Source organism: Parus major, chromosome 1A (assembly GCF_001522545.3).
Source record: "Parus major isolate Abel chromosome 1A, Parus_major1.1, whole genome shotgun sequence".
Classification (NCBI taxonomy): domain Eukaryota; kingdom Metazoa; phylum Chordata; class Aves; order Passeriformes; family Paridae; genus Parus; species Parus major.
The window spans coordinates 6,383,482-6,396,756 of record NC_031773.1 but is presented as its reverse complement, the minus strand read 5'-3'; the positions used below and the strand labels follow the sequence as shown (position 1 = coordinate 6,396,756).

Below are 13,275 nucleotides of genomic sequence, written 5' to 3'. Positions count from 1 at the left end.
GCTCCATTCACCGCAGGGAAAAAGGTCTCAGAAAGAAATCACTAAATGCCACCTCCAGGTATAGGACAAGGGACTTTCATCGAATGTTGATATCTGTGACCCAAAACCAAGGAGAAAGAATCCCAGAAAATGCTGAAATGCTGTCTTATGTGTCCATGTGAGTGAGTTTACACCACCTCGTGAGAGATGACCCCTTTGTGCTCGAGTGGCTTCCCCCTTCCACACCTCTTGGTGGAAAACATGCTGGGAGAGGGATGCCCTTGCCATCACCACCCAGGCCTGGTGCTCTTGTGGGGAGGGGAGTAGATTTCACTGATCTGTGGATTTAAATGCAACAAACCAAGTTTCCCTACTTGTCACATGCCCATAGGAAGGGGGAGGTGTGGCTATGCCACAGATATCCTAGATGACCTTCCTAGGGCAGAGTCTGCAATCAGCCAGGCCACTGTGCTCCCTTTGCTAAAACAGAGTGAAAGGTGACCAGGAGAGCCTGGGCAGACTCCAGAGCTGTACATGCCAGAGCTGACCTGCCAGATGTAACTTCCAGAACACAAGGAAGGATTTCTGCTGCCTTCATGGAGACAGTAATTTGATTCTCTTTTCTATCCTGGTGCCAATTTCTATAAAAGTTGCAGGAATGACATGTGTCAGAGAATTCAACTCTGGCTGAATTTGTCTGAAACTTTTAATTGGGTTCCAAAATCACGGGGGGAGGGAGGGGAGTGTGCACGTGGGAGTTGGAAGATGAACAGACATTGTCATTAGATGGAGCCTAACATTTTAGGAAATGAAGCCAAAATTCTGCTTTTTCAGAGGGGTGATATGAGTGTTGACACACCGAAATTCAGGAGGCTTCTGAACCCCGCAAAACAGGGGTCTGACAGATCTGTCAGGGCACACCTGCTTTAGGGGACCGGCCTTCCTACCAGGAATGCTCATTTTTAAAAGCTTTCAAGAGCCATCTTCCGTGTACACCTAACGTTTAAAGAAGGGGTTTATTTTCAGGGCTGATTTGTCCGGGCGCCTTGGGCGGCCCCGCTGTCCCGCGGGGCGCAGGAGCGCGGTGGGGCCGCGGCTCTGCCGGGCAGGGCTCGGGGGGGCTGCCCTTGCCAGGCGGGACCGGCAGCCCGAGCACTGCCAGAACACAACAGCCTGTGTAATCACATCTTCCCGGGAACTGTGTTAGCTCCGTGGGGAGCTCCGTCCATTTGGAGGGGGGGAGGAGGAGGAGGAGGAGGGAAGAGACTTGCTTTGGTAGGGAGGGCGAAGGGGGGGTAAGGTGAAAAGGGTCAGTGAGTAACCCAGCTCTCGCTCGAATATGATAAAGGTAATTGTTGCTCTCAAGTGAGCACCGGGTGCTTCCTGGCTCTGGCTGCTCTCGCTGCTCGTGTCTGTGTTATGCAGGCGTCTGCTCTGCCGAGCAGGGCTTTGCGAGAAGACAGAAGAGGTTTGATTGACCCTGTTGGGAGCGGTACGTGGCGATATTTGACGTTGTTTCTGCGCTAGCATCACCAGGGCAGGGAGGAAGATGCAGAGTCAGGGGCACGGCACTTCTCTGCTACCTAGGATTTATTTAGGTGGAGTAAGGACCGTGGCAATTAAGAATAATTAATTACAGTCTGCGAGCTGGGGCAGGGGGAGAGCGGCGTGGACCAAACCTGTCATGTAGGTGTTTGATACATGTCCTATGCTGCTGCTGCTGCTTTCTGTGGTGGCGTGCGCCTGAGCTTTAAATATCCTGCAGTTCCCGATATCTTGTTTCTCCAGCCGGCTCTCTGTTTCATTTTCCTCTTCTCTCTAGTGTAAAATTTGGCCTAGCTTAAGCTTCTTTCCCTGGCTGTGAAGGTTATTTCCTTCCCTCCTCTCCTCCCCACCCCCTCATCCATCCTCTCCTCCTCTTGCAAATGCTCTCCGACCCTGATTTGGGGTTTCTCTCCCTGCAGTGAGCTGTGGGCTCTGTGGATGCTTTGCTGTGACGGAGGGCCGAGGGCTGACCAAGTCGTGGGGAGGATTTGTATGTGGGAAGAGAGGAGATGGCTGTGCAGCGTGCTCCCGAATCTGCTCTGAGCTTGCTGATGGTAAGTGCTTGCTGAAATCCATTTGGGAAAGGGGGGTGGGCGAGGGGAGCTGCTCCGCATGGATTCAGGGCTCCAAATCCACAGGAGGATTTTGTGTGAGCCAGTGCTTGGCTTTTAGAGGTCCCAGGGAACTTTGCAAAATGCTCATCTGGGGCTTGCATGGAGGCAATTCCTCCCACGATGGGTTTTAGCACATCTGCACCGATGCTCAGGGCAGGATTGTGAAGTCACCTTTCCGGCAGAGCTGGCACTTGCGTTCGGGGTTTATCCTGAGCAGCAGATTTAATTCTGTTCATTAATTCTGTGTCTTGAATTCTCACGTCCTCCTGCTTTTGCCCTTGCTGATTGTGAGACAACTTAAAAGATGAGAGGGAGAGCTTGATTTCTCTGCTGGTTGGGAGGCATGTTTTCAGCTGTGACCACACTCTGCTGTGGTATCACTTGGAGCATGGTCCTCTAATGCAGTGAAGCACCATTCGACTTGCTGCAGAGTGTGTCAGGTCTCCTACTGACTGCAGACCACAGGGTAATGACTGGTATTTATCCGAGCTATTTGCTACAACATGTTGAGCCACTGACCTACTTCTGAAAGTTCTGCATATTTATATTTTAAAGAAGATTATTTAGCACAACACGTGGCTAACTCTAGAAACATGCCAGTGTCCTGCTGCAATTAAAATAAACCCTTTTGGTGGGGTATTAGAGAGTTGCTTAGCTTTACTGATTTTTTTTTTTTTTCCCCTCCCTGGTACTTCTGTTGCCATTTTCTGTGCAGCAGCATGAGAGATGGTTTTAGTGTAAGATCTCAGCTGGATGTTTTTCTGCCTAAATGTCACTGCAACATTTCCACTGGAGAGTTGTTATCAGTAGCATGTGTATGTGCACATGTGCGTGAGAATGCATAGATACATAGGCATTATATACATATTTATATAATTATTGTCATTACTACTGATCTCTTCTGATTGCATTAGGAAATGGTCTCTAGCACTCAGAGACATGATGAGTTTAGTAAAGGGAATGCTGCAGGATGAGAGCCCTAAGGTTGTTAACAAAGGTCAAGTTGAGGAAAGCAAATTTTATGTCCATTACTCAAAATGCTAAACATGCTATTAAACCTCCGCATGGTTTGTTTTATATTTGTCAGTGACTGACTTGCTGTGCAAGCTCATTTTATTTCCTCTTGCTTACCTCCGGCCTTCCTGGCTTTTTAAATGACCTCTTTCTAATTTCTCTTTCAAAAATAAATTGATGAGTGTCCATAAACCCTGTGTCATTGTTTGGGTTCTGAATGCTTTTAGTTTCAGTACCCTCTGAATTCTTCAGTTAAACCTTTCTTTCCTCAATCTCTGTACTCCTTGAACAGACCTTGTCAAACTTCAGTGCAGTGCCAAGCTGTCAGCAAATTTTCTCTTCTAAAATGTGGCTTTCTGTGGCTATGTGGCCTTGCCCCAGTTGTTATTTTCAGGTGTGTCTACAGCTCTGGCCTGTAACCAGAACTCCTTGGGTCTCTTCACCTTGGGCACAGACCCACGTGGATAGGCTGGGTTGGGGGTCCAGAGACAAAGGGGTTCCTGCCTTTGACCCTGTGGATGGCTGGGGGCTGGTAGGGGTGGAGATGTATTTCTGGGTTGAGAATGGGTTCATGGAACAATGAACAGACATCCTGGGCTCTGCTCCGGGATGGTCTGGTACTAATGTTGGTTATGGGTGTGGAAAAGGTGATTTGCTACGGAAAATGCTCCATTTTGCAAACTGCTTCTTTCTCCTTGGGTTTTTCTTGGGTTGTGAATCAGCTTAATTAGTTAAGTATAGAAACCTCATCCTTTCCCCTCTGCTCTGCCTTGGCTCTGATTGCATGCCTGAGCAGGCTACCCTTGAATCAATAATAAATTCTTGCATAATTCATCCCACAATTAGCAGCTATAATGGCATCTCTTCTAAAACTGCCACCCTCCAGAGATTCAAAGATTAGATGTCTTTGGGAAGTCCACAGAAGTAGATTTTAATACTTCAGTGAGAATTCTTCAGTGAGAGAGCTTTCTTTTAGCACTGAGAAGTATTTCAGTGCTGCATTTCCCCTGCAATAGGATGCAGAATGTGCATCCAGCCATCCACTTTTCATGACACATAATCAGCAGCAGCATTTGGCAGCGCTGCATCATAGTCTGAAAATATCCCCTTCTCAATGGGGTACCTCAGAGCACTTCATGCTGCAAATAGAGAAACCAAGGTACAGAGCCATTAATTGCTTTTCCTGGAATTTGATGCACTGAGTGAGTGATCCAAATCAGGAGTTTGCTCATCCCGAAATTACTTCTGGTCAATGAAGAAAGATGGACATCTCTGGAGTCTGGGGTTTCTTTCCTATGGAAGGACCATTCACAGGACATGGATATCTAGCCCCAGCAGAGAGCTGCTCATGGGACCAGGTGGCACTTCAGGGTGCCAGCCATGCTGACAGCTCATGACTTACCTGTGACCACTAAATGCTACCCAGGACAAGGTGTTGGTGTGGCCCAGAGCTGTTCCCAGTGGCACATTTCTTGTGCAGCCATTATCTCATTACACCTGCAGTCTTAGGTGGGCAGATCCCACTTTTCTTTAGTAAAAAAAAAAATATTGGCTACATAATTAATTAATGTGAATTGATTTTTTTATTATTATTTATATTGTTTTCTAGCCAGTTCAATACTCTGGGGTGTTTTTTCCCCCATTTATAGTGATTATTTCTTCTTTTTTTTTCTCCTAGACCAGGGAAAAGGCACAATGAAGGAGAATTTCGGTTTTAAACATATATTTTCCTAAAATAAAGATTTTTTTTTATTTTCATACAAAGACTGCAGTCTGCAAATGTAACTGCAACTTGTCCACTCTGGTAAATATCTTGTACTATGAATGACTCTGGGATGTGCCTGGTCTGCTGAACTCCTACCTCTACCTTCCTCCAGAAATCACAGGAGATGAGGGATTTTGCCTGGTTCAGCATGAAGGAAATTGGGCAGAACTGTGCCCAAAGTGACTCTGCCTGTAGCATTATCAAATCATTAAAACAGAGCTTCCTCAGCTTCTGTGAATCAAGAGAGGGGAGCATCTAAGCATGAAATAGCAAATACTTGTTAGGACTGATAACACCTGCTGTGTTAAGATCATTAATACTGATGAGAGTGTTACCAATAGGTTTTTATGTCCATCTTATTAGTGTATTGTAAAATTTTAAAGCTGTAGACATATTGATTGCACATATTTTAACAGCACAATAAGTTACGATACCTGGTGTCTCCTGAGACAGCATTACTGCATCTCGTGAAAATACATCTTAGGGCCTTGACTTTCAAACTATTCCAGGTCATAACAGTAACACTAATTAATCAGTGTTAAGTGACAACAGAGGTTCCAATGAGCAACATATATAGCTCAGTGTTTACCAATTAATGATCTAAAATGATCTTAAAATGGTGAGGAAGAGAAGCACGGTTCTCTGTTTGCAGTAAAGCTCCAGCTTCTAGCTTCAGCTAGCTGCTCTCACACTCTCCATCAAGATGAAGTTTTTCCCTGTTTATAATCCAGTTTTAATCTTTTTGATCTGAATATAAAAATACTTTCCTTGAAGAAATAACAATATAACATTAGAAAATAAATACACTTGTAAATTAATGGTAACTGCTTGTGTTTGGCAGAGCATCATTAATTTCAGGGGTTTGTGTGATGCTTTCATGTGGTGAAATTCATTATTTTGGGTCTTTGTTACATCCAAGCTGAGGTGGGAATAGAGGTGCATGTGAGATTTCCTAAGTGAGCTTCATTACATGGGACTTGGTTACCTCTATAGTTCAAGGAGAAAAAGGCCAGCAGGGAATTTGGAGCCTTAACTCAGTCTGTGGGGTTCACAATACCCAGGGTGAAGAGGGAGAAATTGGGTGGCCAGTGCTGTATTGAGGCTGCTGACCTTGGTGTTTCCTTGTTCTACTGGGAGGCAGGCACCTGCAACAGAAGGATGTGAAAACTGCTCTGTTTCTAAGCTGCATGAGAAGTAACTGGCATCTGAGTGTCATTGTCCACTGGAAATCCCAGATTTCTGATGTGATTCCAGTCTTCCCTTTTAGGAGGGCTCTCCTGAGTCATCCTTCCATCCCTCAAACAAAGCTACACTCGAATCCTCAAAACAATGTGATCCTCCTTGATCTGATAATTTTTTCTGGAGTGTAGCACTGAGCTCTACAGAATTGCTCTTAAAACACACTCCAAGATTTAACTGTATCCTTACTAAACTCTATGAGGGCCATGCCCAGTTTGATTGACTACTAAGGTGTTGGACTTGACAACATTCCAGATATTCCATAAATGATTTAATATGTTTAACTGCTACATTTTATATCTTAAGTCTGCCCTTGTGAAGAGAAATTTGGTAATTAAAATTGATAGAGAGCTTCCAAGCCCCATTTAGACCTAGGACTTCCCCCTCCCCCATAAAGCTGTGCTCTGTCCCCCTCAAACCTCTAGACAGATTGCAGCAGCACAGCTCAGCTTGGAGGATCGTATTAAAACCTTTGGGAGCAGCAAGGTTACAGTGGAAGGATGAGGTCATTTTCTGCCTCTCTCATCTCAGGCTTAAATTATTTCTGCGTTGACAGTGTGCAAAAGCCCTCCACATTCAAACCTCCTCTCTGCAGCCTCATCTACAGACCACACTGCCCTGGAAGGTCGATGCTTGGCACGCTCTTTCCACGGAAACAGAGCCCACTCATTGCCTGCCGTGGCGTGGCGAGGGGGTGAATGCAGCTCTCAGGTGATGCTGAGGCAGGGTGACGTGCCAGCAGTGTGTGACCGCTGCACACCGCTCTGGGTGTGAGCAGCATTGCTTGGGAAGGAATAACGCCTTCCCCCAGGACCCTGCTGCGCCGCTGACATCTGGCCCTCTTCAGCTTCATGCCCAAAATGAGGTCTGTGGGGAGGCTTGCACAGCAAGGGGAGGTGATTATGGAGCCCTCTCCGTGCTACTTTCACAGATATTTCAGTGTGCAGGTGTGCAGGCTCCACCCGCAGCCTTGCCAGAAGGTCTGGGTGGGAGATGATAATGTACCACGGCACCCGGAGGTCGCTGGGGAGGATCTGTGCTGGCAGGAATCTCCCTTCCTCCTGGCTCTGTCCTTGCTCCAGCCAGGCAGTAATTTGCTAATGGGCTTCACGAGCAGCAGTAGCTGAGCTGTGCTGGTTGCTCTTTTAGAGGATGGGATGAGAGCAGCAAAATCCTGCTCGGTGCTGTGTGGCCGCATGCTACTGTGGACTGGGAATTTAGCCGTTTCTTGTTGGTAATTTCCCCTGTAGCACTGAATTATTTCTGAACTTCACTATTTGCCTTTGTAAACTTGCAATAAGTCTTCAAACACAGTGATTTAATGCAGCTAAATGAGATTAAACACTCCCTGGGATTACTCTTGGCTTCCCTGTGGTGGATGTCACCTTTTAGCCATCTGAGCTGCACGACTATAAAATTGTTATCCTTTGATTCTGCTCTAGTGCATGCCATCAATTTTCTTTTCCCTGTCCCTCTGCTTGAGCATGCCGTTGAAGAAGCCGACCATAATGTTTGCACATCTGAATTCTCACATTTATTACTATGCCTTAAAAATGGACTCAGAGATTACTGGTTTATCTCTTTTTTTATTATGTATATGGTTTTTGCTTTGTGTTCTATCTGTTAATTCTGAATGACTGATAAAATTATCTCATCAGAGATGTGGCCATTGATTTTATTTTTTTTTCCCAGTGCTATAAAGCATTGCTATTTGTAGAAGAGAATCAGTGGGCACTTGAGTAAATGATCATTATGATTAATTGGAGCACTTCTACAATTAGAAGAAAAGTAACATACTAACAAGTTGAAAAAATCTCTGAATAAGTCAACTCCTTTTGACAATATAGAAAGGAATCCTATCACTTTGTTTTTTCAAAAATAAAATGCATTGAAAAACTTGACTGATATCCCTAAACTAAAATAAAATGTTAAAAATGCTATAATTGCCCTAATAAAGATGCAAGGTTACAGATAACTATTAATACATGAGAAGGACTTGTGACATTGGACAATTGCAATTATTCCCATTCTGCATCTTCTGGTTACGAATGTCACACTTCTGTAATTACTGTACTCATAATTTCTCAGCATGGCAATGATCCAGCCTGCTGACAGGCTAATGTGGTTAGCACATCAGGGCTCAGAGATGTATGGAAGTCCCACATGCCTTCCTCAGTACATGCCATGAAAATGCAGGTTTTTGGGATGTGGCACCTAAAGCTGCTGTGCTCTGGTGGCTGGTTCTGCCAGCACCAGCAAGGGCTGCTTTGTGTCGTGTGCCTTCTGAAAACAAAATCCACCACAGCTGGTGGCTGACCCCCCACCAAAATCTGGTTGGAGGGTTCAGTCAGAGAGACTGTATGGAGGTTTGGGCTTTGACCAGCCAGCACACTGTTCCCAGCTCTTCAAAACCACCACATAGGCTGCCAGGGAATGTTTCCACACTGGAAAGCCTTGGGTGAGCACCTTCCTGAGCTCCTCCAGACAGACACACATTTTGCCCTCACATGTCTTAATTCTTTCTGCTTTTAACTATCACCAAGCACAGAAACGTGCAGAAGTGCACTGGAATCAGCCATTTCACAAAGAGGTTTTAATGGCACTGAGGATTAAACTAGGCTGAACCCATCATCCATTTCAAGAGATACAAATTTTCTTGTTTAAAAGAATTCTTATGCTGGCCTGAAACTGCAGCTCTCAAAGCATGTGATCAAAGTTTCTGCTTGCTTTTTTGAAGGGTCTTATCATACTGGGGAGTCCTGCTCTGAGCCCTTTTAGCATGCACTTGTCCAGCAGCAATGCCTGAGACCAAGTCTTGATGGAGGGCACTGAGATACCAATGGTCCAATGGTCCTTGAGAAGCATCCCAGGCACAAAAACACCCACAGAGTGTCTGTATTTCATGGAAACAAAAGCCACAGTCAATGCCAGAAACATACTTAGAGGAATGGATCTACAGACACAATCTGATCAGCTTTTTGCATCCTTCATGGGATTTCAGATGGTAATTCCCAAATTAAAGCCAGCAACTCCTAGAGCTGGCTCTAGTGCCTGGCCTTATCTTTTCAGGTCCCCAAAAACCTAGTGATATTGCTGAAATACAAACAACTGACCAGGAACAATGGCACTTGACCCCACAGTGTATGGTTCTCAGGTCATTTTGCAAAAGCCTTACTGAAAAAATAAAATTTAATAAATGAACATAAACTGGGAGAGCACAAACCTGTGTGCAAAAATAATCTACCCCAATATCTTTGTAAATCTGTTGCATGGATATTGGGGCACCTCAAAATTTGCTAAAAGCAGGATAGCCCTTCCCCTTCCTGTCCTTACTCCAGCACACACTGCCCACCTCTTGCCAGTGGAGGGATGTTCTCTGCAGTGTGTCCCTCATTGTTCTCCCTTCTCTCAATCCATTTACAACCACCAGAGAAATTATTTGTAGGGAGGCTTTTCTAGCACAGAATCAGAATTCACACAGAGCCTTGCTCCACAATATTTTTCTGTCTGTGGGCTGTGATAATCTTGTGTTGCAAGACTCTCGGCTTTGGCTCCCCGTAATTTGTGCAAAGTTAATGGAGGAGTGTTGTAGAACATATGTTTGGCTTAATATAGGTTCAAGGGGTTTTTTAGTCTAATATACTAAAATAAAATCCAGGACACCTTCACAGTAAATAAAATTGACAAGTTTTTCATTTTTTAATAATATGAGGCTAATTGAGCCGTTGTGGTCAGAGCACATTGTATTTCCTGGTAATTAATTGCTGGCTGCAATAGTTGACTGCATAAAACTATGCCTCGGGCCATTAACCCCAGGTCGTTAGTACTCAAGGAAATGTCTAGTGAAGGTCATTATTACTGCTGCTATATAAGCTATTGTAGCAGAAAAGACTTGGCATGAGCTTTTCAAGAACCCTTTTCCCTGTTCTGGTCTCATTTCAGAGATCTGGGTGCTCAGGCTGTTCTCAATTAGTCTGCATTTACATTCATTTTCAGGGGGTTAGAGTTTGCACACCTTTGTAAAAACAGAAATAATTTAATTGGAGTGTTTGAGGTTGCTCATTTAGCTTTATGTGGCCTGAAATGTTGGCTTTCACAAAAGATTGACACAGGCTTGTGCTGTCAGTCCCAGGGGGATGGACAACGACCTAGTGAAAAACCAACAGATCCCTTTTGCTGGCTTCTTTAGCAGCAAGGCACAGACTCTGGGTGGGTGGCTGTGGGGCAAATGGGGCACTTGTTGCACAATGAGAAACCACTGGTGTTTGTGTCTTGATATCTCTGCTTTGGATTGCGTTTCCAAGGTTTTGGTGATGGACTAAAATCAACCTTGTAATGTAAACCAGTCTTTTTTTCGCTTCTCTTGTCATCTCTGGAAGGGCTTCTGACTCTCAGGTCAAGAAGGAGCTATAGGGAGATTTCTGTTTGTGCTATCCCAAAAACTGCTCTGTAGGCCAGAGTCCCCAGACCAGCAGAATAATATTGCTACTGAAAACTGACACTAAAAAAACACAGTTGTGAGGATCAATTTATTTCTTCCCCTGGTGTAGCTGAGAATTCCATTTTTTCTGTTGTTGTTCAAGACAAAGTGCTAATGGAACAAAAAAAAAATAACAAGAAACATTTTTAAGTACTTTGGTTTAACAAAATATTAGTAACAATAGCACTTATTTACTACCTTAAAAAGTTAAACAATTTTATCTTGAATGCTGTTTTCTCTAATCATGTGCTTAAAGTGGGGTGAGTATTTTGCACAAACCAAAGTGCCTGAATCAATATTATGAGACTGCTGGCTCTAATGACGTTGTGAGGAAGCACTTCAGCTCTAAATAGACAAAATTACAGACTGCAGAAGATACAGTGATGGCACAAGAAAAAGGATGGGGGTGTTTTGTAATCTGCTGATGTTCCTAGCAGTGTTCCATTCTTTATTTCCCCACTTCAAAATTTTGGGTTGGAGTCAGGAGTTAAATTATATGAAGAGATCTATTTTGCTCTCTTGATCAATGGAGAAACTTCTTTTGTTACCATCCTTTACCATCCCTATATAAGCAAAGGGTTGCTTGTTCAGAGTCCCTTGCTATGGAATGCCTCTCTTCAGCTCTCTTCCTCTGGATCTAATATCATTCGCTGTCTTGGAAGAAATAATAAACTAACTATGCTTCTTACATTGGTTCCAACACAAATGTTTTTGTATTGTGGGAATTCTTCCATCAAAGCTGTGCTACAGACTTCTTGGGTCAGGCAGGGCTTAGATCAGTTAGGGAGCTTCTGATTTTTGGATGCCCCACTTAAATGTGAAGATCTAAATAAAGAATCATCCATGTGAAGTTTCTGTGAAAGTTCTGATGCACCAGTAGGAATTAAACCTTAGCTGCATAGTTCAGAGTTGTTTGGTTTCTTGGACATGGATCCTGTTTTGAATGTTCCTGTTTGGTTTGTCTCTGTTTACAGATTACCCATTCCAAATACAAGTTTTAAGATTAACTTCCTAAACTTCTTCCAAGAAAATGCATATGTGATCACATTGCAAATAAAATGTGTCTGCTGTGGTTAACCATGAATATATTTGGGGGAGAGAGGAGGAAATGAATGCTATTGTATGACGAAATGTAAACTGATTGCAGAGTTACTGAATATTTTAAGACTGTATAACCACGCAGACAAATTGGAAAACCCATCAGTTTTGTACATGATGGGAGTAAAGAACAAATCCTATTTGAAACCTGCATCACTTACTGTAATAAAGCAGGGGTGGCTTAATTGGCAAAGCTTTTGCAAATTGAAGAATATAGTAATCTCTTACGAGAGTCAGTTTTAATTTTTAATAATCTTTAATTAAGTAAGCATTCAGAACACTTTTGGTATTGGGGCATTAGCACAACAGTCTCTGGGTAGTCAGTGTCATTCTTTCACATGCAGGCTGGTGTCAACTGATTTTCCATGGTCAGTAGTTGTTGTTGAGTCTGTTAAACTTCCATAAAACTTCCTTCATTTCATGAAACCATTCCTGTCTGAGGGAGAAGGATTTGAGCTTTCTTCTCTTAGGATCATGAGGGGAAAAGAGTGTAAATCCATATTATTCTACTTATCTCCATGACATTTCCAATTTCTACAGATGCAATCAAAAGAATTTGTCTCATTGATCTTCAAACTCTTTGACAATTTCACACTCTGAGCTGAGTGGTGTGAGCTGTTCAGTCACCCCATTGCTTTTCATCAATAAAAGTTTTACCTAGATCAAGACAGCACGTTTGCTGCATATGAGCTATGCATCTTGAAGATTGTTATTGGTTTACTGCTGGAATATTTATCTTCAAACTGAAATGAGTTCTTAGATGAGTCATTGCACACATACCCTCTCTTGATATTTTTAGGTGCTAAAGCCACTATTTCAATGAGGCTGGGTTGGGGAAAATTGTCCATAATGTTTTGGATGTACAATTAAAGTGCCATCTGCCTCTGTGATGCAGCAGATGTATAATTGATATTCACTGCTGATTTGCCTCTTGATTTTCTGCAGACATTGAATGCTGTAATTGTTTATACAGTATGATCCTGAATACCCATGTGAGAATTTTCCTCCTCACGTGTTCCTAACAGAAATATCACTACCATCCTCAATACCCATGAGATGGATTCATTAAAAGATAATTTGCAGATAGCTAAGCTAAAATCTTACAGAAATCTAGTGAGTAAGTAAAAAACAAGTTTTCAAAAGGAGTGGCTTATTCCCATGGGATCATGTTTTAATATAGGAGAGCTTGTTGGGAAAATGTAAAATGCTGATGCAAAATCTGGTTACCTTTGTACACTGGTTCCAGTGCAGGTTGTAGCTAGGAATAGAAAAAAAGAAAAGAGTTGTTTTATATTCCCCTCCTATTTTGCGGAGATAGAAACCTTCTTCAGGGGAAAAATTTTATGTAGAGTAAAACCAAAAGGTCAACTGTAACATCAAAAGAGCTGTTGTCTCTAGGGCAAAGACTACTTAATAAAAAACAGAGATAGAAACCACAGCAGTGAATTCTGAGCATAGAGAAAAACAGAGATTCCCTTCCCTTCCCTTCCCTTCCCTTCCCTTCCCTTCCCTTCCCTTCCCTTCCCTTCCCTTCCCTTCCC

General features: G+C 43.3%; 1 protein-coding gene across 3 annotated transcripts in view; it reads left to right on the top strand.

Moving 5' to 3' along the window:
* Positions 1-476: 476 nt before the first annotated feature.
* The window catches only part of FRMD4A (FERM domain containing 4A), a 357,548-nt gene continuing 344,749 nt past the window's right edge, over positions 477-13,275 (top strand). Inside the window, exons 1-2 of one of the 3 annotated variants that reach the window (XM_015628212.3) lie at positions 477-584; positions 1,944-2,078. In XM_015628212.3, coding sequence (XP_015483698.1) covers positions 2,034-2,078 — 45 coding nt within the window. In that variant the 5' untranslated portion in view covers positions 477-584; positions 1,944-2,033. Of the gene's footprint in view, positions 585-1,384; positions 1,472-1,754; positions 1,846-1,943; positions 2,079-13,275 lie in introns of those variants that run through there. The other 2 variants (XM_015628214.3, XM_015628213.1) reach the window with 2 other exon arrangements.